The sequence below is a fragment of the Coregonus lavaretus genome (assembly GCF_964263955.1).
Source record: "Coregonus lavaretus genome assembly, chromosome: 28".
NCBI lineage: Eukaryota > Metazoa > Chordata > Actinopteri > Salmoniformes > Salmonidae > Coregonus > Coregonus lavaretus.
In genome coordinates this window covers 33,670,499-33,694,818 of record NC_140015.1, presented here as the reverse complement: position 1 = coordinate 33,694,818, position 24,320 = coordinate 33,670,499, and the positions used below count along the sequence as shown (strand labels likewise).

General features: G+C 44.0%; 1 protein-coding gene across 1 annotated transcript; it reads right to left on the bottom strand.

The window, feature by feature from the left end:
* Window positions 1-800: 800 nt before the first annotated feature.
* LOC311103402 (cyclin-F-like) lies at window positions 801-23,349 on the bottom strand. Its single transcript, XM_084144966.1, has 17 exons — window positions 23,260-23,349; window positions 22,123-22,277; window positions 21,579-21,685; window positions 21,379-21,446; window positions 21,056-21,252; window positions 20,124-20,177; window positions 19,608-19,712; window positions 17,730-17,807; window positions 17,151-17,305; window positions 14,275-14,439; window positions 13,718-13,841; window positions 13,316-13,496; window positions 12,087-12,174; window positions 6,225-6,324; window positions 4,581-4,714; window positions 2,296-2,477; window positions 801-1,298 (listed from the first exon to the last, which is right to left on the bottom strand). The coding sequence occupies exons 1-17, from the start codon at window positions 23,270-23,272 to the stop codon at window positions 817-819; spliced, it is 2,388 nt and encodes a 795-aa protein (XP_084001092.1). The 5' UTR covers window positions 23,273-23,349; the 3' UTR covers window positions 801-816.
* Window positions 23,350-24,320: the final 971 nt, after the last annotated feature.

The window sequence follows — 24,320 nt, the reverse complement described above, 5'->3', positions numbered from 1 at the left end:
AATTATAGTCAATACAGTCACAATAACGCAGGTTGTGGTTCTTTTCACATGAGAAAGTCTTCATACAGACATATTTCAAAATGGTCCATGAGGTCTTTTTTTTTAGGTGGTAGCTGCAATCCTTTGACATCTGAGATAGGTTGTTGTGTGAGACCAGCGCAGAACACAATCTGGATCAATGCAATGTAACAAAGTCCTGAGGTGGAGAGTGAAGTGTTGTTCCAGTGGTTTTCAGGCTGATGATGAAGTGTCTGTCACAAATAACGCCCTATTCCCCATGTAGTGCACTACTTTTGACCAGGGCTCGTAGGAATCTGGTCAAAAGTAGTGCACTACATAAGGAATAGGGTGTAATTTGGGACGCTTCCAAAGTCAGTGAAAGATGAGAGGGAGCCACCTTATCTTTCTCAAGCAGAAGATGTCTATTGTTTACTCGTGTGAAATGTGAGGAATGAAAGAAGAAAAGGCAGGATTCTGGTATGACCGTTTGAGTTGACGTGTTCTCCTTTCCCTTTATTGTCTTAAAGCTTACAATAGGTATTTGTGATCTTATGGCATTCCGGGAACCAGTGCAGATTTCAGGTCTTTATGGAGTGAAGAAGAGTATCGTCAACAACGACAAGACAGTGCTCCTGGGTTGTGTTCATTAGGGCAGGAACGTTTAAAAACGTTTTACAACAGGTAGTCCCTCTCCTTTTGGGTCTGTTTGTCTTCAGTTTGGTGCCTAATGAACACGACCATGGCAAAAGAGGGTGAAGTTAAGGCAAGGTGGTAGAAAAACATCAGGATCCATTCAACTGTCAGTTAAGTCAGTTCTTATAGGCTTAGGAAACCTACACTTGAGGCATATACCACCTCTTCATCTTCATCCTCCCCTTCCCTCTCCATCTCTCCTCCGCTGTGCGCTGCTGCGTTCTTCCTCTTCACCTGTCTGCGAGCTGCAGCCGCTGCAGCCCGGGGTCTTTGCACCGGCACCAGGAGGCGGAACCCGGGCAGAGCCACCGTGGCGCTGGAGGCAGAGTCTGGCGTGGGGGGCACCGCCGTGAAGGTGCAGGGCATCAGGAGGGAAGAGGAGTTGGAGCAAGGACTGACACTCTGGACAGAGGAGTAGCCCGAGCTGTGGAGGTCGGTTGTGATGAAGGAGGAGAGGGGCTCTTGCGGTCGGCTCATGGCGCTCCCCTCCCCTTCCTCTTTGTCCCCCTCACAGAAACTGTCATCGTCGCTGGAGAGGGCTCTGCAGTGCAGTTTGGAGTCCTCGGGCTCTGTTGCTAGCTCCAGTGTCATGGCCAGAACGGAGGCTGCACAGAAGAAGAGACCGTTAGCTTGGCGGCATATCATAGTGAGTGTATTGACTTACTGTGAACAAAAATCCAACCCATGTCAATTATTAGGGCTGTGAATTGCCAAGGACCTCACGATACACGATTCTATATGTATTACGATTCTCAACGTATTGCGATTTGATACTGCAATTATATTACGATTTGATGTTCCCAACATATTGCTCACTGTCTGCTGCAGAGAGACAAGAGAACATAAGAAAACGAGTTTTGATCAGTCACGGAAATAAGTGCTGAAAATATGTCTATTTAAAAAGATTGAGAACAAGCTATAGGACGACAAATACCGGAGATTTGGCGCCAGTACAGCCGACTAGCGCTAGCTACAGTAGATTTATTTTCTATTTATTTTTACAAATCAATACGTGGGAGTCAAATATCTATATAATAATCGTCCAAAAATATTGCGATATGCAACTATCGATTCTCCCCCCCGCCCCCCCATCACTATCAATTATGGATGCCTTAAAAGAAAACTCCACACAAAAACTCTAGGTATTTGTTTCATTAGTCCATTGTTGATATAGTCACAAAATGTTGTGCATGTCAGCAATACACTTTCAAAATACAGAAATACAGCCTGTACGATGCATTTTGCATCATATGATGCTGCGTTTTGCATGTGTGTCTGCCTCTGAGCAGTCTGGTCTGTACCCCACATCAGGACAATCATGTCTGACTAAGTTTTCCAGTACATAGTGATGTCACTACATCTAGTAAACCAGTTGGAATGGCCAGCATGACACACTCGTCTTCCATTAACCCCCCATCTATAGATAGGCCTGGGGTGTATTCATTAGTGCAAGTTTTGCAATGGAAAACAGGCGTTTCTTATTGGACACATTTCAGGTAGGTCCCTGCCCATTTTTGCCCGTTTGGTTCCTAGTGAATACACCCCTGGTATAGAGGTGATCATAAATGATCAGAACTCATGTAGTTGATTCCCTCCACTCACTCTCTCCCTCCTTGGCCTCCTTCTCTCCTTCGCTCTCCTGGTCCCCCTCGTATCCGGAGCAGGAGGTGTCCAGGCTCCAGTCCAGCATGTCCCCCAACAGGGTCTCTTCCTGAGTGGACAGCTCAGCCGTGGGTGTGGCCACAAAGCTGCCTCGGTACACAGGCAAGGACTCCTCCCGTCTCCTGGGGGAGAGAAACACAGCAGATTGCAGTGAGTCAGTAACCACAACAGCTGTGATGGAAACAGGAAGTTTCGTTACAATTTGATAAATGCCGACAGATAATTTGTTCTTTTGACACGGTGGGATCTTCTTGTGATGGTAAAATTAATTATGAAAGAAATGGCGGCGGAAACACCTTTATGCGCAAATATTGATATAATACCCATCATATCGAAGTAAACTTGGAGTCACGCGATGTGGTCCTCTCATTACGACTTGGGAAACCATGCAGTTTATTAGGCTACAGAAGAATGTTATGATGAACGTCACAGGGTGGGGAAAGTGCACGATGATGAGCTTGATGCTCCTTTCCAATAAATATTGAGGGTCTTATTCTATTGACATGACGATCGATGCTTGACAAATAAAAATATTCTCGCTCTTCTCTATAATAATCTCATCATGTAGACTAGCCTACCCGCACTGCAGGCTGTTGGCTAGAGCGCATGTGCCAAGACCAGAGTAGGCATATTTTCTATTTAACCTCTAAAGCTTAAATTCTTATTAATCTAACTACACTGTCCAATTTACAGTAGCTATTACAGTGAAAAAATACCATGCTATTGTTTGAGGAGAGTGCACAATAACAAAAAACGTATCACGGTAACTGGTTTGATACATTCACCTCTGAAGGTAAATAATCTACTTACATTCAGTAATATTGCTCTGATTTGTCATCCTAAGGGTCCCAGAGATAAAATGTAGCATAGTTTTGTTTGATAAAATCCATCTTTATATTCAAATGTAGGAACTGGGTTCTACAGTTTGAACCCTGCTCTCTCTGGCTCAACACCCACCCCGCCCGGCCATCTAGATGTGTGAAAGTTAGTGTATAAGCTAATGATCCATCATATATGACATTCCTGGGAGTGTGTACACTTACATTTTGTATTACCATATAATTTTAGTATGTTCTCTATAGTTATGTACTTGAAAATGTATCAATTGCCCAATTCGGCACACTTGGGCAGACTTAATACAAAATAGTCCAGTATTGCAATGCTTCACTGGATCAATCTGAAACTTCGCACACACTGCTGCCATCTAGTGGCCAAAATCTAAATTGTGCCTAAACTGCAATATTATATTGTGGCCTTTCTCTTGCATTTCAAAGATGGAACCAAAATAAATAGAAAACGCATGTTTTTTTGTTTGTATTATCTTTTACCAGATCTAATGTGTTATATTCTCCTACATTAATTTCACATTTCCACAAACTTCAAAGTGTTTCCTTTCAAATGGTATCAAGAATACGCATATCCTTGCTACAGGCAGTTAGATTTGGGTATGTCATTTTAGGCAGAAATTGAAATAAAGGGTCCGATCCTTAAGAGGTTAACAGTTTGTGACAAAACTATCAGTAGAGTTGAAAACGCGACAAACGCATTGAATTTTAGATTTTTATTCGGTACATGAAAAGGTAAGCGAAAAAGTACATTGTGTGCACTACGTCATCACGCAGTCCGTTTGGTGGAAACAAATTGTGAGGGGAAAAAAATAATTTTCTTTAAGCAGATTTTTTAATATTTGCATGAAAATCTGTCGCCAATTTGATGGAAACCTAGCTATTGAGTCTTCTTAGTTTAGTTTATTAACAATTTTTAAAAACCTTCATGAATAAAGTCATCAAGGGTGACACAAAAGTTTAATATTTATTTCCATTGTGGTCATCTAGTGGACAGATGGCAATTACTCGGTACAGCATAAACAAACAATTTGGGTATGAAAGCACTTTTTTGGATGAGACCAGCGCTGGACAGCCACCATAAAAGACTATGTGAGAGTGGTCATTGTTGCTCAATCACAAAGGAACCCTTAGCCTTTACCATCTGCCTAGACACTTGGCAATGATTGGACAGAGGAAAATCCTACCTGGTCTATAAGAGAACAAGGTGGAGCTAATCAATATATTGCTGACACCTGTCCAATCCCTTCCGAGTGCCAACCTACACAAGTGTCTAGGTGAGGGGTAGTGGGGTCGATTTAGGTTAGGTTGAGTGAGCCACTGTGCTCTTTCCGTATGAATCCGATCTCACATTTGTGTGGCTTAACGGCAGTAACTCACCTCTTGCTGTTGCTAGAGGGGGAGGAGAGGAAGGTGTGGATGTCTGCTGGCTGGCCCGTGGGGCTGGGGAGCACCATGTGGGGCTCCGCCTCCGGCACCTCCAGGATCTGACACAGCTCCTTGAAGTCAATCACCTGGGAGAGAGCGTGAGAGAACACAGGTACAGAAACGCACTGGTTAGGGTAGTGTTCAGTTGGCACGAAATGGAAGATAAAGCTCTTAAAACAGAGAGGTACTATCTGAACTTGTCCAATAAGACATTGTTGGACAACATTATATTGATACTTGGACTCCAAATACCGATTTGTAAAAATAATTATATATACACACACACACACACACACACACACACACACACACACACACACACACACACACACACACACACACACACACACACACACACACACACACACACACACACACACACACACACACACACACACACACACACACACACACACACACACACACACACACACACACACACACACCGTTCAAAAGTTTGGGGTCACTTAGAAATGTCCTTGTTTTCGAAAGAAAAGCAATTTTTTGTTGTCCATTAAAATAACATCAAATTAATCAGAAATACAGTGTAGACATTGTTAATGTTGTAACTGGCTATTGTAGCTGAAAACGGCAGATTTTTTATGGAATATCTACATAGGCCCATTATCAGCAACCATCAGTCCTGTGTTCCAATGGCACGTTGTGTTTGCTAATCCAAGTTTATCATTTTAAAAGGCTAATTGATCATTAGAAAACCTTTTTGCAATTATGTTAGCACAGCTGAAAACTGTTGTGCTGATTAAAGAAGCAATACAGCTGGCCTTCTTGAGACTAGTTGAGTATCTGGAGCATCAGAAATTGTGGGTTCGATTACAGGATCAAATTGTATTGCTTCTTTAAATCATAATTGCAAAAGGGTTTTCTAATGATCAATTAGCCTTTTAAAATGATAAACTTGGATTAGCAAACACAACGTGCCATTGGAACACAGGACTGATGGTTGCTGATAATGGGCCTCTGTACGCCTATGTAGATATTCCATTAAAAATCTGCCGTTTCCAGCTACAATAGCCATTCACAACATTAACAATGTCTACACTGTATTTCTGATCAATTTGATGTTATTTTAATAGACAAAAAAATAGCTTTTCTTTCGAAAACAAGGACATTTCTAAGTGACCCCAAACTTTTGAACGTTAATGTAGTGTATGTATGTATGTGTGTAGTGTATGTGTATAAATACATATATATCACACACACACACACACACACACACACACTTAGGTAACGACACTCCCATCTATTTCTTTTTTAGCACTTTTATTTCCCTGGCTAATCAAAACTCATTCTCTCTGTAGCAGACATATAGCGACCAATATATGTTAGGAACATCACGAACCGCCATACATAAAGAATCGTGAGAATCGCAATACATATCGTATCAGCACCAAAGTATCGTAATAATATCCTATTGCAATTCCCAGCCCTAGTTTTGCGACGGTGTCCTAATGAGCACAACACCGCTACAGCCAAAAGGAGAATATCCGGGCCAGCAGCCCAGCACAGTGCACTTTGGGTCGACATACTAGTTTGAAAAGAGCAACAGTCCATGTCAGGAGGAGATGACAAGCTCACCTTTTCTTTGCTGATGTGTTGGTAGGCCTCATCCTCAAACCTCTGCTTGACACCTGTCAGAGACATGTGCCTGTAGTCTTTGGGTACATCCTTACTGAAGCTGTCAGAAAGAGAGCGAGAGGAGAAAGAGAGAGGTGAAAGAGAGCAAGAGGAGAAAGAGAGAGGTGAAAGAGAGCAAGAGGAGAAAGAGAGAGGTGAAAGAGAGCAAGAGGAGAAAGAGAGAGGTGAAAGAGAGCAAGAGGAGAAAGAGAGAGGTGAAAGAGAGCAAGAGGAGAAAGAGAGAGGTGAAAGAGAGCAAGAGGTGAAAGAGAGAGGTGAAAGAGAGCGAGAAAGAGGGAGAGAAGAACAAGAGGAGCGTGGTTAATCATCCAGTCTATATGTTCTCCAACTGTGTTATACCCATTTACATTTACGTCATTTAGCAGACGCTCTTATCCAGAGCGACTTACAGTTAGTGAGTGAAACCATCCCCACCGTCAAACATGGAGGTGGAAACATTATGCTTTGGGGGTGTTTTTCTGCTAAGGGGACAGGACAACTTCACCGCATCAAAGGGACGATGGACGGGGCCATGAACCGTCAAATCTTGGGTGAGAACCTCCTTCCCTCAGCCAGGGCATTGAAAATGGGTCGTGGATGGGTATTCCAGCATGACAATGACCCAAAACACACGGCCAAGGCAACAAAGGAGTGGCTCAAGAAGAAGCACATTAAGGTCCTGGAGTGGCCTAGCCAGTCTCTAGACCTTAATCTCATAGAAAATCTGTGGAGGGAGCTGAAGGTTCAAGTTGCCAAACATCAGCCTCAAAACCTTAATGACTTGGAGAAGATCTGCAAAGAGGAGTGGGACAAAATCCCTCCTGAGATGTGTGCAAACCTGGTGGCCAACTACAAGAAACGTCTGACCTCTGTGATTGCCAACAAGGGTTTTGCCACCAAGTACTAAGTCATGTTTTGCAGAGGGGTCAAATACTTATTTCCCTCATTAAAATGCAAATCAAATCTATAACATTTTTGACATGAGTTTTTCTGGATATATTTGTTATTCTGTCTCTCACTGTTCAAATAAACCTACCATTAAAATTATAGACTGATCATGTCTTTGTCAGTGGGCAAACGTACAAAATCAGCAGGGGATCAAATACTTTTTCCCCCTCACTGTATATGATATTACCTTCTGTTTGAAAATTGGACGTTGTCGATAAAGTGCAGTGCCTCTCACTAGTCTGACTCACACAAGTATGGTGCAGGATGAGTCATCACCCCCCCCCCCCCCCACACACACACACACACAGTCCAGCAGCCTCCCATATGCACATCCACCCTTATACCTAACCATCCCGCACACACACACCCCCTCCCTCCCTGCCACACACAAACCCTAGGTGCAGCTCCCTCCCAACACCCCACCCCTACAGCTCTCTGCATCCTGGTCACTGTGGCCCTTCGCTAATGACGATCTACATCGTGATTAATACGAGCAGATAAACAGTCTGCATCCCACTCCCTACACATTGCACTACCTTGGAAAACATCTGCACTAGAGAATAGGAGGCTATTTAGGACACAGCCACAACCAACCAACCTGATCTTCTAATCAATACCAATGTCCAATTTGTCTGTCTGCAGCGCTGGCTAGCAACAGTCCAAGACATCACCACACCACTTGGTTCATTTGTCTTTATAAGTATGTGACTTCATGTGATTTTCTACAGTGGCTGTGGAAATACAACGAGTGCTCAAAGAACTGCAGGAGGGAAAACGCAGAACGGTAAGAGCTGGCCTCTGTATGTGTGCGGTGAACGACAAACAGCGGTCGGTGTATTTTACTGGCTTTATAATGAGACAGCAACAGACAGCCCTCCTGCCGGGGCCATGAAGGAGAGGGAGGTGGGGGGAGGTTGTGAGTGGGCAGAGTCTTAACAACCTGCGAACACACAAGCACACACCGAGAACAAACCCAGTCTGATCAAAGGGCCAAGAGGACCAAAACACCACCTTTCACCTCTTCAAATAAAATCACTATAGAGATTGGCATTCCTCGCCTGCTGGAAATCACACTCGTATTGAAAAGAAGCAAGGCATTCATCAGAACTGCTAACTTTCTGACCTGCAGGGGTCCCACAGTAATGGTGCCCAAAGAGCACTTCAGATGGTAATAATGAAATCTACTGTAGCGGTCATTTAAATAGCACTTCACATTGACTACCGTGTGTGGAAAATGAACCGAGGAACGAAAAAAACATCTCAGTAAGTTATATAAAGTTGTCTTTGCACAAACACGTTCTAAAGAACACAGCTGCATGTACGTTAACGTTGCCTTTTTCCCCTAATGAAGACTCCAAGTTAAGTATAAAAAAAAAAAAAATCAAGCTAATGATTTGCTCTAATTGGCTAATTACTCAATAGGAGCTAAACGCCTGTTGCCTTCCCACCTGCCTGATCCTCCTATCCAACAGGCCCAGCTAATCAAACCCAGAGCAGCAGGTGATGAGCTGTCAAAGGGAACCTCCAGGAGAGGCTGTGGAGGGTTAGCAGTTAGCTGACAGCGCTAATTATCGCCTAGTGAATTAGCACAACTAACCTCTGTCTTAGTCATTCCCCTATTGCTGCTTCCCCGAAAAATAGTTGCCACTAGATAACACAGCCACAAAGTCAAAATTAGCTACATCGCAAAAAATAATTTACGGTTAGGATTGGGCACAAGGTTAGCAGTGTGGGTTAAGGTTAGGTTTATCTTCTTAAAATCTGATTACAAAAAAATTGAAATAGGCAGGGTTTATGGCTTTGTGGCTGTGTTAACTAGTAACAACCCGAAAAAGGGGGGAAATGCTAATTGCTAGAATACTAATTGCTAGCAGGATGGGCCTGCTGAGGAACAATGGGGATCTCCAGGAAGAGGGGCTATTGATACTCACCACAGCTAGCCTTGCATGCTAACAAGGTTGTTTACTACCACAACCACCAGACAAGCTTCAATAGAAACAGCTGGGTTTCAGTTGTAGTCAACAATGAATGGTCACAAAAGATCTCAGACTAAGGCTGGACGATGTGTAAACTTAATAAAACAAGCCATACTGGCAGTTGCAGTATGCAGGACTTTCTTTTCTCTATGTAATTGCTAACATCGTGGAACTATCTAGCCAATCAACTTTTACTGTGTATTTGTAGCAGTGGGGTGAGGGTTGTGTGTTTTGCTCTCACAGCTAGCACTCCTATACACCCCCCCCCCCCCCCCCCTCCCATGTTACTCTATCACCTAGGTAACACTCATCAGAACAGAGTCAAGCCAGCGAGCACCCCTTGCTTGTCAGACATTGGATTTACAAGGGAGAGAAATAGAGAAGGAATAAATGTTGGAGAAAGAACAGTACAAGAGAGAGGGGGACAAAGATGTACTAGAGGTAGTAGACTTTCTGGACTCTGACCCAGACTAACAGCCAGTGTATCTAGTATGTTTATAACATTGAATTCCATATATAACTGTTTTATAACCTGTAATAGTGATTTCTAAGATCTCCGTGGTATGTACCGTAATTTTCGGACTATAAGCCGCGCCTTTTTTCCCATTTTTCCACCCCTGCGGCTTATATAACGGTGCGGCTAATCTATGGATTTTTACAGCTAACGGCCACTAGAAGACCTCCTAAATCTATGGATTTTACAGGTTACAGTCCACCAACTTTAACTCTATGGGCTCTATGACCGGTCCGCGCCCCCCACCTTTAAGCGGCGGGCTCCAGCAGGAAAAGCTGGAGGCCGGAAAAGAGTGAGACAGGTAGCGCGCAAAAGTAAAAGTGGAACCGAGAGTGGTACGAGAGACAGAACGAGACATTACGAGAGCGAGACAGTTTGTGCAAAGGAAGTTTTCATGCACAAACCCTCATTATGGAAAACAAACGTAGAAATGCATATGATGCAGCTTTTAAGTTAAAGGCAGTCAATCTGGCTGTAAAAGAAGGAAATAGAGCTGCTGCACGTAGCCTTGGCATCAATGAGTCAATGGTGAGACGTTGGAGACGCCAGCGGGAAGAACTGTCTCAATGCAAAAAGTCAAAAAAAGCTTTCAGAGGTAATAAAAGCAGATGGCCCGAACTTGAAGACTTTCTTGAAGATTGGGTGAACACACAGAGAGCAGACGGCCGAGGTGTTTCCACCGTGCAGATCCGACTGAAAGCTGAAACAGTCGCCACCGAAATGAACATTGAAAATTTAGAGGTGGACCATCCTGGTGTTTCAGATTTATGAGATGAAAGGGACTCTCCATCAGGGCGCGGACGACTGTGTGTCAGCAACTCCCTCCCGACTACCAGGAAAAAATAACAAACTTCGGCGAATTCACACAAAGAATGATAGAGGAATATTCCATCGGACCGGACCAGATCATAAATATGGATGAAGTGCCTTTGACGTTTGACCTGCCTCTCACTAGGACTGTTAACAAGAAAGGTGAATCGTCCATCACGTTGAGAACCACTGGCCACGAGAGAACGAATTTCACTTGTGTTCTTGGCTGCACAGCATCTGGATTAAAGCTTCCGCCAATGGTGATTTTTAAGCGGATTACAATGCCAAAAGAAAAGATCCTGAACGGCATCTCCTTTAAAGTCAACAAGAAAGGGTGGATGATGGAAAGCGTAATGAATGAGTGGCTGAATGAGTGCTACGTCAAGCGCCCTGGAGGATTCTTTCGCCAAAAAAAAGCTTTGCTCGTTTTTTTCGGACAGCATGAGGGCCCATATAACGGATTATGTGAAAGCAGCCATCAAGAGCACAAACTCGATTCCAGCTGTGATTCCTGGGGGCACAACGAAGCATCTGCAGCCACTCGACATCAGTGTCAATCGTGCGTTCAAAGTGGCACTACGCGTTCAGTGGGAGGCGTGGATGACTAGCGGCGATAAATCATTCACCAAAACTGGTCGCATGCGAAAAGCAACTTTCGCTCAAGTTTGCGAGTGGATCCTGATAGCGTGGAGGAGTGTCAAAACATCCACGATCATTAACGGGTTCCGAAAGGCTGGACTGCTGCGTGATGAAGAGGAGGACGCCGCCATAGCTGAGGCCCTTCAGAGTCTGTTCGATTCCGACAGTGACGAAGAGGAGTTCGTTGGTTTTGAGAGCGTCAACGAAGGAGAGAGGAGAGTGGCTGACGAAGCCACCCTGAGCCTGTTCGTTTCCGACACTGAAGATGAGGACTTTGGTGGTTTTAGTACGCAGGAAGAAGACGGAGATGAGGATTAATGACTTGACTTTTCTGGTTACAGCCGTGTACTGCACCTTAGCCTAAAAGATGAAGACGAGGATTAATGACTTTTCTGGTAGGCTGATTACCGTATATTTTAAGCAGCCGTGTTGCTGCAACTTTAGGTTTACGCGCTTACTGTCGTGTTACAGGCACTTTATTTTGCACTTTAAAAAAAACACATTTAATTTAGCCATTGATATTGCCTCGTCAAGCGCTGTAAGCTTAGTTTTTTGTTATGGTACTACTGTAGGCTATAATGTAGATAAATATTCAAAGATGAGCACACTTTTTCAAGGTTTTTCAAAAATAACCAAAGTTAAGTGGTTAAATGATTGTGACGCTATTAACTAATTTTGCTGGAATACGTTATGCAAATATGCAACTTGTTTGTTGAAATGTTAATAAATGGGAGCTTCCTCAAGCAGCCATCTCTTTCCCGACAATCCCCTCTGTGCACGAACCCTTACATATGGTAATTAAACATTAAAACACCTGCGGCTTATAGTCCAGTGCGGCTTATATATGTACACATCATTCAATATCATTCAATTTAGCTGCTGCGGCTTATACTCCGGTGCGCCTTATAGTGCGGAAAATACGGTAGTATAACTTACCACTTGACATAGAGTAGTACAGCGCAGGGGACCAGGTCCTGCTTGGAGAAGCCTGTATACTCAGCCAGCTGGATGGGCCAGATGGGAGCTGCAATGCAGAGAGAGGAGGGGAAGAGCAGGGGTCAAGGCCATACACTAGAGCCGGGGTCAAGGCCATACACTAGAGCAGGGGTCAAGGCCATACACTAGAGCCGGGGTCAAGGCCATACACTAGAGCCGGGGTCAAGGCCATACACTAGAGCAGGGGTCAAGGCCATACACTAGAGCCGGGGTCAAGGCCATACACTAGAGCAGGGGTCAAGGCCATACACTAGAGCAGGGGTCAAGGCCATACACTAGAGCCGGGGTCAAGGCCATACACTAGAGCAGGGGTCAAGGCCATACACTAGAGCAGGGGTCAAGGCCATACACTAGAGCAGGGGTCAAGGCCATACACTAGAGCAGGGGTCAAGGCCATACACTAGAGCCGGGGTCAAGGATATACACTAGAGCCAGGGTCAAGGATATAAACTAGAGCCGGGGTCAAGGATATAAACTAGAGCCGGGGTCAAGGCCATACACTAGAGCCGGGGTCAAGGATATAAACTAGAGCCGGGGTCAAGGCCATACACTAGAGCCGGGGTCAAGGCCATACACTAGAGCCGGGGTCAAGGATATAAACTAGAGCAGGGGTCAAGGATATAAACTAGAGCAGGGGTCAAGGATATAAACTACACTAGAGCATTAATACTGATATGACGTTCAGCAAATGATAAAAAAATGCCTCAGAAGTTTTAATGAGAAGCTGATGAACTACAGCTAGACTCTAGGACAGTGGTATTCAAAGTCAGGTCGCGGGGAACTGCAGTGGGGTCGGCAAAAAAATTGGGGTTGCGAGAAATTCTTTAGGAAAAAAAAGATTTGAATACCACTGCTCTAGGGGTGTTTGAAAACCTAGGTCAACGGTGTGTGTGCCATGTATGGTTGTTCAGCAACTCCCTTGGGACTGGGGATACAGCACTTAGATAACTCTCCATTTTGAAGACGCTCCCAGAAAGATTTTTTTGTTGCACTTCAGCTCAAGTGAATACAGAAGTACATCATCGGGGCAGATTACATAACAGTTTGTAGACAAACAGACAGTGTGTAGAAGACAAACGGGTTGTGTCCCAAATGGCACCCCATTCACTATATAGTGCCCTATGTGCAATTTGGGACACAGCCGTAGACCGCGTGTTCGCCCGCCTTACCGTAGTGGTGCAGTGCCCGTGTGAGCAGCAGGGTGGCGTTGGCCAGGTGGGCTGAGGAGTATGTAGTGAGGACTGAGTAGAGCAGGGTGAGCTCACACAAGTAGCTGAACATGTGGATACTGAGCCTCTCTAGGGGTAACAGAGACAGCAGCACCTGGCCGTAGTCCAGCAGGGTGGGAGTCTGCAGAGGCACAACACCAAATGAGTTAAACCCATAGAAATACAATGACTAGACAGGATTACAACAAGACTTCAACAGCCAAGACTTGTGAATTTTGAAAACCCCTCAGACAAAAGATTCTCACTTCAACAGAGGCCTTTAGCCCAAGCTGATGAAACGAATACAGAAGCCATCATTGGGGCAGATTATAAAATGTTTACAGAAGTGTCCACTCCACTTACCCTGATCTTGCCCTTCAGCACAGAGATGACCTCCCCCATCATGCGGACCAGGTCCTCATACTTGTAGGTGTTGTCTGTGAGCCACACCGCCTCCCGGATGGTCAGGATATCCTTACTGATGTACCTAGACAGAGAGACGTGGGTTGTATTCATTAGGCACCAAACTGAAGAAAAACAGACAAACACGGAGGGACTACCTGAACTAGTCCAATAAATAAAACGCTCGTTTCCGTACAGTCTCAGAACTCTGAATATTGAAAACCCCTCAGAAATACTTCTTATTGCACTTCAGCTCGAGCCTTTAGCCAAAGCTGATCAAGTGAATACAGAAGTACATCATCGGGGCAGATTACATAGAGGATCAAATACAGACTAGTTTGTATCATGCTTAGGGTTGCAAAATTCCAGTTACTTTCCCAAAATCAGGAAGGAATAAGCAGGAAAACCAGAATTCTCCAACCAGGATTTCTGGAAAACCTGTAAATTTTGGGAAAATTGCAAGAATGTTGCAACCCTAATCATGCTACATCCACCTCCAGTGTTTTTCTGTCTCGTACCGCGTGCAGACGACCATGCAGGCGATGCCCAGCAGCTGCAGGCGGGCCTTGGGTACGGAGCGCAGGGCCAGGTAGCGGTCCACGCAGCCCACCGTCACGTGGAGGGTCAGGCTGGAGAAGTCCTTCATGGTGGTTACCTCCACCAGCCAGTCCACCAGGATGTATCTAGAGAGGTTGATGGGAGAGAGAGATGAATACTGTGTTATGTACCTAGAGAAGAGGGGGGGACACGAGAGAGAAACAGTTATGTACAGTGGCTTGCGAAAGTATTCACCCCCCTTGGCATTTTTCCTATTTTGTTGCCTTACAACCTGGAATTAAAATGGATTTTTTTTTTAGGGGGATTTGTATCATTTGATTTCCACAACATGCCTACCACTTTGAAGATGCAAAATATTTTTTTATTGTGAAACAAGAAATAAGACAAAAGAAACTGAAAACTTGAGCGTGAAAAAGATTTGGCATGGGTCCTCAGATCCTCAAAAAATTATACAGCTGCACCATCGAGAGCATCCTGACTGGTTGCATCACCGCCTGGTATGGCAACTGCTTGGCCTCCGACCGCAAGGCACTACAGAGGGTAGTGCGTACGGCCCAGTACATCACTGGGGCCAAGCTTCCTGCCATCCAGGACCTCTATACCAGGCGGTGTCAGAGGAAGGCCCTCAAAATTGTCAAAGACTCCAGCCACCCTAGTCATAGACTGTTCTCTCTGCTACCGCACGGCAAGCGGTACCGGAGTGCCAAGTCTAGGTCCAAAATACTTCTCAACAGCTTCTACCCCCAAGCCATAAGACTCCTGAACAGCTAATCATGGCTACCCGGACTATTTGCACTGCCCCCCCCACCCCATCCTTTTTACGCTGCTGCTACACTGTTAATTATTTATGCATAGTCACTTTAACTCTACCCACATGTACATATTACTTCAACTACCTCAACTAGCCGGTGCCCCCGCACATTGACTCTGCACCGGTACCCCCCTGTATATATAGCCTCCCTACTGTAATTTATTTTACTTCTGCTTTTTTTTTCTCAAAACTTTTGTTGTTTTTATTTTTTTAAACTTTTATTGTTTAAACTTTTTTTGTTTAAAATAAATGCACTGTTGGTTAAGGGCTGTAAGTAAGCATTTCACTGTAATGTCTGCACCTGTTGTATTCGGCACATGTGACCAATAAAATTTGATTTGATTTGAATGACTATTCACCCCCCCCAAAGTCAATACTTTGTAGAGCCACCTTTTGCAGCAATTACAGCTGCAAGTCTCTTGGGGTATGTCTCTATGAGCTTGGCACATCTAGCCACTGGGATTTTGGCCCATTCTTCAAGGCAAAACTGCTCCAGCTCCTTCAAGTTGGATGGGTTCCGCTGGTGTACAGCAATCTTTAAGTCATACCACAGATTCTCAATTGGATTGAGGTCTGGGCTTTGACTAGGCCATTCCAAGACATTTAAATGTTTCCCCTTAAACCACTCGAGTGTTGCTTTAGCAGTATGCTTAGGGTCATTGTTCTGCTGGAAGGTGAACCTCCGTCCCAGTCTCAAATCTCTGGAAGACTGAAACAGGTTTCCCACAAGAATTTCCCTGTATTTAGCGCCATCCATCATTCCTTCAATTCTGACCAGTTTCCCAGTTCCTGCCAATGAAAAACATCCCCACAGCATGATGCTGCCACCACCATGCTTCACTGTGGGGATGGTGTTCTCTGGGTGATGAGAGGTGTTGGGTTTGCGCCAGACATAGCGTTTTCCTTGATGGTCAAAAAGCTCAATTTTAGTCTCATCTGACCAGAGTACCTTCTTCCATATGTTTGGGGAGTCTCCCACATGCCTTTTGGCGAACACCAAACGTGTTTGCTTATTTTTTTCTTTAAGCAATGGCTTTTTTCTGGCCACTCTTCCGTAAAGTCCAGCTCTGTGGAGTGTACGGCTTAAAGTGGTCCTATGGACAGATACTCCGATATCTGCTGTGGAGCTTTGCAGCTCCTTCAGGGTTATATTTGGTCTCTTTGTTGCCTCTCTGATTAATGCCCTCCTTGCCTAGGCCGTGAGTTTTGGTGTGCGGCCCTCTCTTGGCAGGTTTGTTGTGGTGCCATATTCTTTCCATTTTTTAATAATGGATTTAAAATGGTGCTCCGTGGGATGTTCAACGTTTCGGATATTTTTTTATAACACAACCCTGATTTGTACTTCTCCACAACTCTGTCCCTGACCTGTTTGGAGAGCTCCTTGGTCTTCATGGTGCTGCTTGCTTAGTGGTGTTGCAGACTATGGGGCCTTTCAGAACAGGTGTATATATACATACATGTGACAGATCATGTGACACTTAGATTGTACACAGGTGGACTTTATTTAACTAATCATGTGACTTCTGAAGGTAATTGGTTGCACCAGATCTTATTTAGGGGCTTCATAGCACAGGGGGTGAATACATATGCACACACCACTTTTCCGTCAATAATTTTTTTGAATTATTTGAAACAAGTTATTTTTTTCATTTCACTTCACCAATTTGGACTATTTTGTGTATGTTCATTACATGAAATCCAAATAAAAATCTATTTAAATTACAGGTTGTAATGCAACAAAATAGGAAAAACGCCAAGGGGGATGAATACTTTTGCAAGGCACTGTACCTAGAGAGTGGAGAGGAGAGGGGTGGGAGAGAGAGACTCATACTGTTACGTACCTAGAAAAATGTGTGGTTATGGTAATAAATTGCATGAGAAAGAGTGCTTAGAATTTTGAAAGCCCCCTCAGACTAAGAATCTTCACCCTTAACTCGAGCCATTAACCAAAATTGATAAAACAACTCAATTGGTACAGAGTCAAGTGATCTTCAGCGTCAGTTCCAGACCAAACCGGTATGTTACCTCATAGTGTCATTGATGCCCTGTCGGAGCACCTCCTCTGCCCTGCGTTGGGGCACAGGGGGACAGGAGCGAAACAGCTGGGCCACAAGGTCGGCACAGGCCTTCTGCTCCAGACCCAGCGGATTGTCACTGCTGCACACCTTGGCCAGGGACAGCTGGACGCACACACACACACACAGAGAGAGATAGAGAGGGTCAAAGGGCACAGGTCAAAAGTCATGCCAGGCTTGCCAAGCAAGCTGGACAGGAGGTCGAATGTAATTAAACACCACCTGTGCTCAGTAACATACTCAATGACTCATCCACTTTAATTGGTTGGGAGAATAAACAAAACCATAGATTTTGTTTGTGTGTGGATTTGGACTGCCTGTTACAGTCAATGGATACATTAGCATGTCTATGCCATTGGATGAGTCTCTCTCCGTAAACACACACACCAAGACTGCGTTTACACAGACAGACCAATTCTGACCTTTTTCCACTAATTGGTCTTTTGACCAATCAGATCTTTTTTATTAAAGATCAGAATTTATCAGAATTGGCCTGCCTGTGTAAACGAACCCAAATAGACACACACACCTGTGCTTCCCAGCATCCTTTGGCTGCGTAGTCCCTGAGCGTGCGTATGAACTGTAGGTACCTGCCTGGGTCCGCCATCTGAGAAGAGAGACAGCACAGAACCACAGTAAGTTATGAGGTCGTTTTTTTTACTTAACCGACACTTACAGTGGGGGAAAAAAAGTATTTAGTCAGCCACCAATTGTGCAAGTTCTCCCACTTAAAAAGATGAGAGAGGCCTGTAATTTTCATCATAGGTACACGTCAACTATGACAGACAAAATGAGAAAAAAAAATCCTGAAAATCACATTGTAGGATTTTTTATGAATTTATTTGCAAATTATGGTGGACAATAAGTATTTGGTCAATAACAAAAGTTTCTCAATACTTTGTTATATACCCTTTGTTGGCAATGACACAGGTCAAATGTTTTCTGTAAGTCTTCACAAGGTTTTCACACACTGTTGCTGGCATTTTGGCCCATTCCTCCATGCAGATCTCCTCTAGAGCAGTGATGTTTTGGGCCTGTCGCTGGGCAACACAGACTTTCAACTCCCTCCAAAGATTTTCTATGGGGTTGAGATCTGGAGACTGGCTAGGCCACTCCAGGACCTTGAAATGCTTCTTACGAAGCCACTCCTTCGTTGCCCGGGCGGTGTGTTTGGGATCATTGTCATGCTGAAAGACCCAGCCACATTTCATCTTCAATGCCCTTGCTGATGGAAGGAGGTTTTCACTCAAAATCTCACGATACATGGCCCCATTCATTCTTTCCTTTACACGGATCAGTCGTCCTGGTCCCTTTGCAGAAAAACAGCCCCAAAGCATGATGTTTCCACCCCCATGCTTCACAGTAGGTATGGTGTTCTTTGGATGCAACTCAGCATTCTTTGTCCTCCAAACACGACGAGTTAAGTTTTTACCAAAAGGTTCTATTTTGGTTTCATCTGACCATATGACATTCTCCCAATCCTCTTCTGGATCATCCAAATGCACTCTAGCAAACTTCAGACAGGCCTGGACATGTACTGGCTTAAGCAAGGGGACACGTCTGGCACTGCAGGATTTGAGTCCCTGGCGGCGTAGTGTGTTACTGATGGTAGGCTTTGTTACTTTGGTCCCAGCTCTCTGCAGGTCTTTCACTAGGTCCCCCCGTGTGGTTCTGGGATTTTTGCTCACTGTTCTTGTGATCATTTTGACCCCACGGGGTGAGATCTTGCGTGGAGCCCCAGATCGAGGGAGATTATCAGTGATTTCCATTTTATCAGAGATTTCCATTTCCTAATAATTGCTCCCACAGTTGATTTCTTCAAACCAAGCTGCTTACCTATTGCAGATTCAGTCTTCCCAGCCTGGTGCAGGTCTACAATTTTGTTTCTGGTGTCCTTTGACAGCTCTTTGGTCTTGGCCATAGTGGAGTTTGGAGTGTGACTGTTTGAGGTTGTGGACAGGTGTCTTTTATACTGATAACAAGTTCAAACAGGTGCCATTAATACAGGTAACGAGTGGAGGACAGAGGAGCCTCTTAAAGAAGAAGTTACAGGTCTGTGAGAGCCAGAAATCTTGCTTGTTTGTAGGTGACCAAATACTTATTTTCCACCATAATTTGCAAATAAATTCATTAAAAATCCTACAATGTGATTTTCTGGAAAAAGAATTATCAATTTGTCTGTCATAGTTGACGTGTACCTATGATGAAAATTACAGGCCTCTCTCATCTTTTTAAGTGGGAGAACTTGCACAATTGGTGGCTGACTAAATACTTTTTTTCCCCACTGTACATCAACACAACACATGGGTTTCCCCATCACATTTTACAACCTTTAGCTACACAACATACATTGTAACATAATCAAAGCCTTTTGAGATGGGGACAACAAGAGAAGAGTGAAACTCACTGCGGTTTTACGGTTATGTTCCCACAGCAGGTAAGAGCTCTGTAGACAGCCCGACTGAGACGACTCTTCTAGTAATGTCAGGGCCTCGGAGCGCTTGTCATCCTCCTGAAACACACACACATTAAACCATGTTTTCAATATTGGATGTTTCACACAGCATACAGCACATTAAATACTCCTCTCTATCCAGCACAAGGCCTACTGAATATGTAACACAGGGTTCTGAGTATGCAGTATGTTAGTCAAGACCAGCCCATCATAATAATAATTAATATATATTTTGTGAGTGTGAATGTGTGTACGTATAAAACAACATTTATCCCATCTGGGCTGATGACTAGCAGGGCTGCCTACAGTGTGACGGTGCCTTCACAGCCTCATCAGAAACTAACTGGAACTGTGTGGTGGTTTGGTTACCATAGAAATGGAAGATGGCTGTTACTACAAAAATCACCACACTGCAACGCCTCTGCCTTTCTGGAAGACTCGCAGAGGTGTGTGTGTGTGTGCACTTACATCAAAAAGCTGGAGGACTCTGGCCAGACAGTGCAGCAACGGTCCCCTCCTCTCCTACAAAAAATTACAACAGCAAAATGTGAAAATGTTGCCTAATGAAAGAATTGTTAGAGCGCAACCATATCGTCTACAAAACATTTCACTCTTTTTATAGAAACACTGGAGTTTTCATTAAAGTCCATTCATTCCAATGAGCAAAGAAGACAGGCCCATCTATTTACAAAATCGCTGGACAAAACAGAGGTGATACATGCAGGGCACAACAAGAGAGGACAGGCAAAAACAGGCTATAAGGGATGGAACTTTCTGGCGGTGCCTGTTGGTCATAAATAAATGGGGGCCGAGCCACACCGTTGCACAAAGCAGCATAACAGTCTCTCCCCATTTGTCTTCACTACCAAGGTCTAGTAGGCCTTCGGCAGACTATTTTTGGCAACATGTTTCCCAATCCATCTCGCCTTTCTTCCCATGCAGTATTAGATGCCTACATTTAAGTAATTTAGCAGACGTCTTACCCAGAGCGACTTATAGAAGCAATTAGGGTTAAGTGCCTTGCTCAAGGGCACATTCACCTAGACGGCTCAGGGATTCGAACCATCGACCTTTCGGTTACTGGCACAATGCTCTTAAATGCTAGGCTACCTGCCAGCTTTACACATCTTAATTAGTGTTGATAATGGATGGATAGACGATGGACAGTTCTGAGTGAATGAACCAGGAAGGTACAACCATAGAAACAGAATCAACATTCCTCATTATATTTCTATGGGTAAAACAGCCCTCTAATTTGTATCCAGGATATTAGACTAAACTTGTGTTTATCCAATAGGAACCAAGGGAGATGACAGTGATGGTTGCTGAGGTTGGCTGTGTCTATGGCTGCCCATCTCCCCCAGCCAAGCTCAACCAGGCTTAGCCTGGTAACCACTTACCACATTGGTTTCACACTCGGCCTTGAGCCTATCGAACACCACAGCCTTGCAGCAGCTCCCAGTGGGGGACCAGGGTGGACGGATGAACACCCAGATGAAGGGGTCGGCGGTAGGGGAACGCAGGCTCTCCGCCAGGCTGAAGAACTGTGATGCCTTCCGGCCGCACACGTCGGCCCGCCCTTCGTCACTCAGCAACGCTGGGACAGAGAAGAGGGTGATTATTATACAGGAATTAATTAAGTGATTTGGTCAATGTCAATCAGTGATCAACCTCATAACCAATTCAGTGAGCAACAATGGAAGACAAGTGCAGTGAGACTTACGTCCTTCATTGTACAAATATGCAATCCCTAGTTTCACAGCTGCCTCAAAGTTTCCCTTCTCTGCGGCCCTGAAAGAGGAGACAGAAACCGAGAAACGTATTAGGGTATGCAGACCTTCAGTCTCCCTGATGTGAAACTAACATATTGGAAGACGTACAGAGTCGAGGGCATGGTTAGGGTGTGGGAGGAGTCTATCCTACCTCTCAAAGAGCCAGACTGTGTTGGGGGATGGCCAGGTATCCCTGAAACTGACCCGGGCCCAAACACTGGAGTGGTTATCAATGATGTCACGGAGCTGAGAGTGTACCTGGGAGATAACCAAATGCCTCAGTTAGCCTCCAACAAGGCAATCCTCTATGCATGTTCTTCTTCCTTTCAATAACTGAGTAAACATAACATTCCTTATACATGCTAAAGGAGGTGTATATAGGAGGAGAATGACACACATTGTGACTCACCAATTCGGGTGGTGACAAGATGTTCAGAAGAGACTTGCTCAAATGATATGTGTACTCCAGAGGCTGTTCAATTGTTTTAGTGTGTGTGAGTGTGTTTTAGGTGTGTGTTTGTGTGTGTGGACGTGTTTAACTATACTTGTGGGGACCAGAAGTCACCACAAGAATAGTAAAACAAACAAACATTTGGATTTCAGGTTAATGTTAGGGAAAATGGGATTTTGAATGGGACTGAATTGTATGTCCCCACAAGGTTAGTTAAACAAGACTGTGTGTTTGTATGACTCACAGCTCTGACAGCCAACAGGTCCTCAGCAGAGAGGCATTGGAGCACACACAGAAGCACCTCTTCGGGTAGAGACAGCAGTGTCAGGCCTGGAACACGCTTACGGATCCGCTTCCGTGCTGGAACCGTGAAGCATTTGGAACAACGACAGTGTAGCACTAATGAAGAAAGGAAAAAGAGGGAGAAATAAAAAATAAAATCACTGTCCATTTTAGATACAGATAACCATCAAATGCAAAAAACGTCCCTCTTTCCTACTCAACTGACTCTCCAACTAAACTGACTCTTACTCACAGTGCACCCATACATTTAGTCTTCATCCTAACTGTGGGACACAGTTTACTACTAACAATGTTTCAGACACTGTTTATTCAATAGTATTTGTTTACAGTTCTCATCTATGTGCTGCACCAGAAACAGTAATTCCAACCTGAATGTCAGTTAACGTTTGCTTTGTTTGGTTGCGACAGCTTGCTGGCTCAAACTAAATCAAAACAGGCAAAAGTGACCCAGTTAGATATAATTAATAATTGCGTGATATATCGGTAGTTATAACCAATGGAATCTATTTTGACTAATTAAGTTAGCTGGCCGAGTTCTGCCTAATGTTTGAGCTCAGTTTAACTCAGCGCCCAAATTTCCCTCCTCAAACCTAAGTTCACTTACAAGCTACTGTAAAGCTTCTTATTTCAGTCAAATCCAAAAACGTGAATTATCTATTTGCGTCGCTTTCAAAACCACACAAAGGTAATGACTTTACAACGTAGCTAACTATGATATAAATGTTACGAATGCTTTATTTTCAAATAAGGCACATTTATAACGTTAGCCACTGAATTAACTACTGGCTCTAGTACTGGCACCAAGCTGGGTACCAGTAGTAGCTAGCTAACTAGCCAGCCATCATTACATTAGCAAACCAGAATAGATAGCTAGCTAGCAGGCTAGTTAGCGGCTAACGTGACCAAGTCAGTTAGCTACTGTAGCTATAAACTGTTAATGCTATTCACTCTTACACAGTGCAAGTTCTCTAACCTAAATTGTATAAGGTGAAACCGGTTTCTGACTAAAACGTTTAAATGTTTATCTAGATAGATAGCACATTCACACGCTAGCTAATTGAGTCCGATAGATACTTACCGCCCGCTTTCATTTCGTGGAGATCACCTTAATTATGGCAAGCTCCCTAGCTTTAAAGTTGTGCAACCACAAAGCTGACAGTGTGAACAAAATACGAGTAAATATAACTTGTGTTATAAACTATGGCAATTCCAATGAATTATCAATTTGTCTAATTCTAAAACACAGCCTGAGAGCGCTGTCTAGCTTGTTGGGATGTTGTGAAATTGATAGCTTGAATTCAAATCCATGCATGCATCCCTCTCAACTTTTGAGATCCTCCCAAAATTGGCTAAGAACCGCCTGCGCGCAGAGTTTAAACATCAACTTCGATTTTATTGGCGGAAAATGAGTAAGCCCAGCTATTATCTAGCGAGCTTCCGATTCGTCTAGGAGAAGAGCGACAACTTCGATTGGTTTGTCGTTACAAATAATTAAATAAAGACCACTGATTGGATAACATCAAACCATTTTCGAAGTACGCGCTTCCAAATAGATGCATTTGATTGGTCAAAGGGGTTACTAAAAACGATGACGTGGCCCCGCCTCTTGGATTGAATTTTGGGATATGTAGTAGTCACAATTTACGTTTTAAACGTGCCATATTTAAAGAGATATTAAAAATAAAATAGGGTATCGCTCAAGATAATTAATTGAATAAAAACATATTTCTTAAATGTGTTAATGGTATAATTTTTATTAATGACAATTTTACACAGCTAAGGGAGCGTCGAAATTTACAGAATTGTTACCTGGAGGAAAATGGGGGAGAGTCATGCTTTTTCAATTCCAGTAAGGGGGAGGGTTTAGTATTTGTTTATTTAGTCCAGGGGAGGGTCGTGTCATTTGTAATCGATTAAATATCATATTGCTCAGTGTTTGAGAATTAGTTGCTTATTATATCTCGATGTGTGCCTGATGCTACCCCTCATCCCTGATTCTCTGCTGGGCGCACAATATCAAGGGTCACCTAGTGTGGTCTCAATCAAATTATCCATAGCCTATACTATAGGCAATAGGCTATACGAAGAGCATGCTCGGAGAAGTACAGGGCAAATTTATATTTCTAAGAAAATGTGCTT

Coding starts and splice junctions, on each gene's coding strand:
- LOC311103402 (XM_084144966.1), bottom strand. Junction 21,447..21,578: donor ACAGTCTGGCTCTTTGAGAG/GTAGGATAGACT, acceptor CTCCTCTTTCAG/GGCCGCAGAGAAGGGAAACT. Junction 17,808..19,607: donor AACATAACCGTAAAACCGCA/GTGAGTTTCACT, acceptor CTCTCTTCTCAG/ATGGCGGACCCAGGCAGGTA.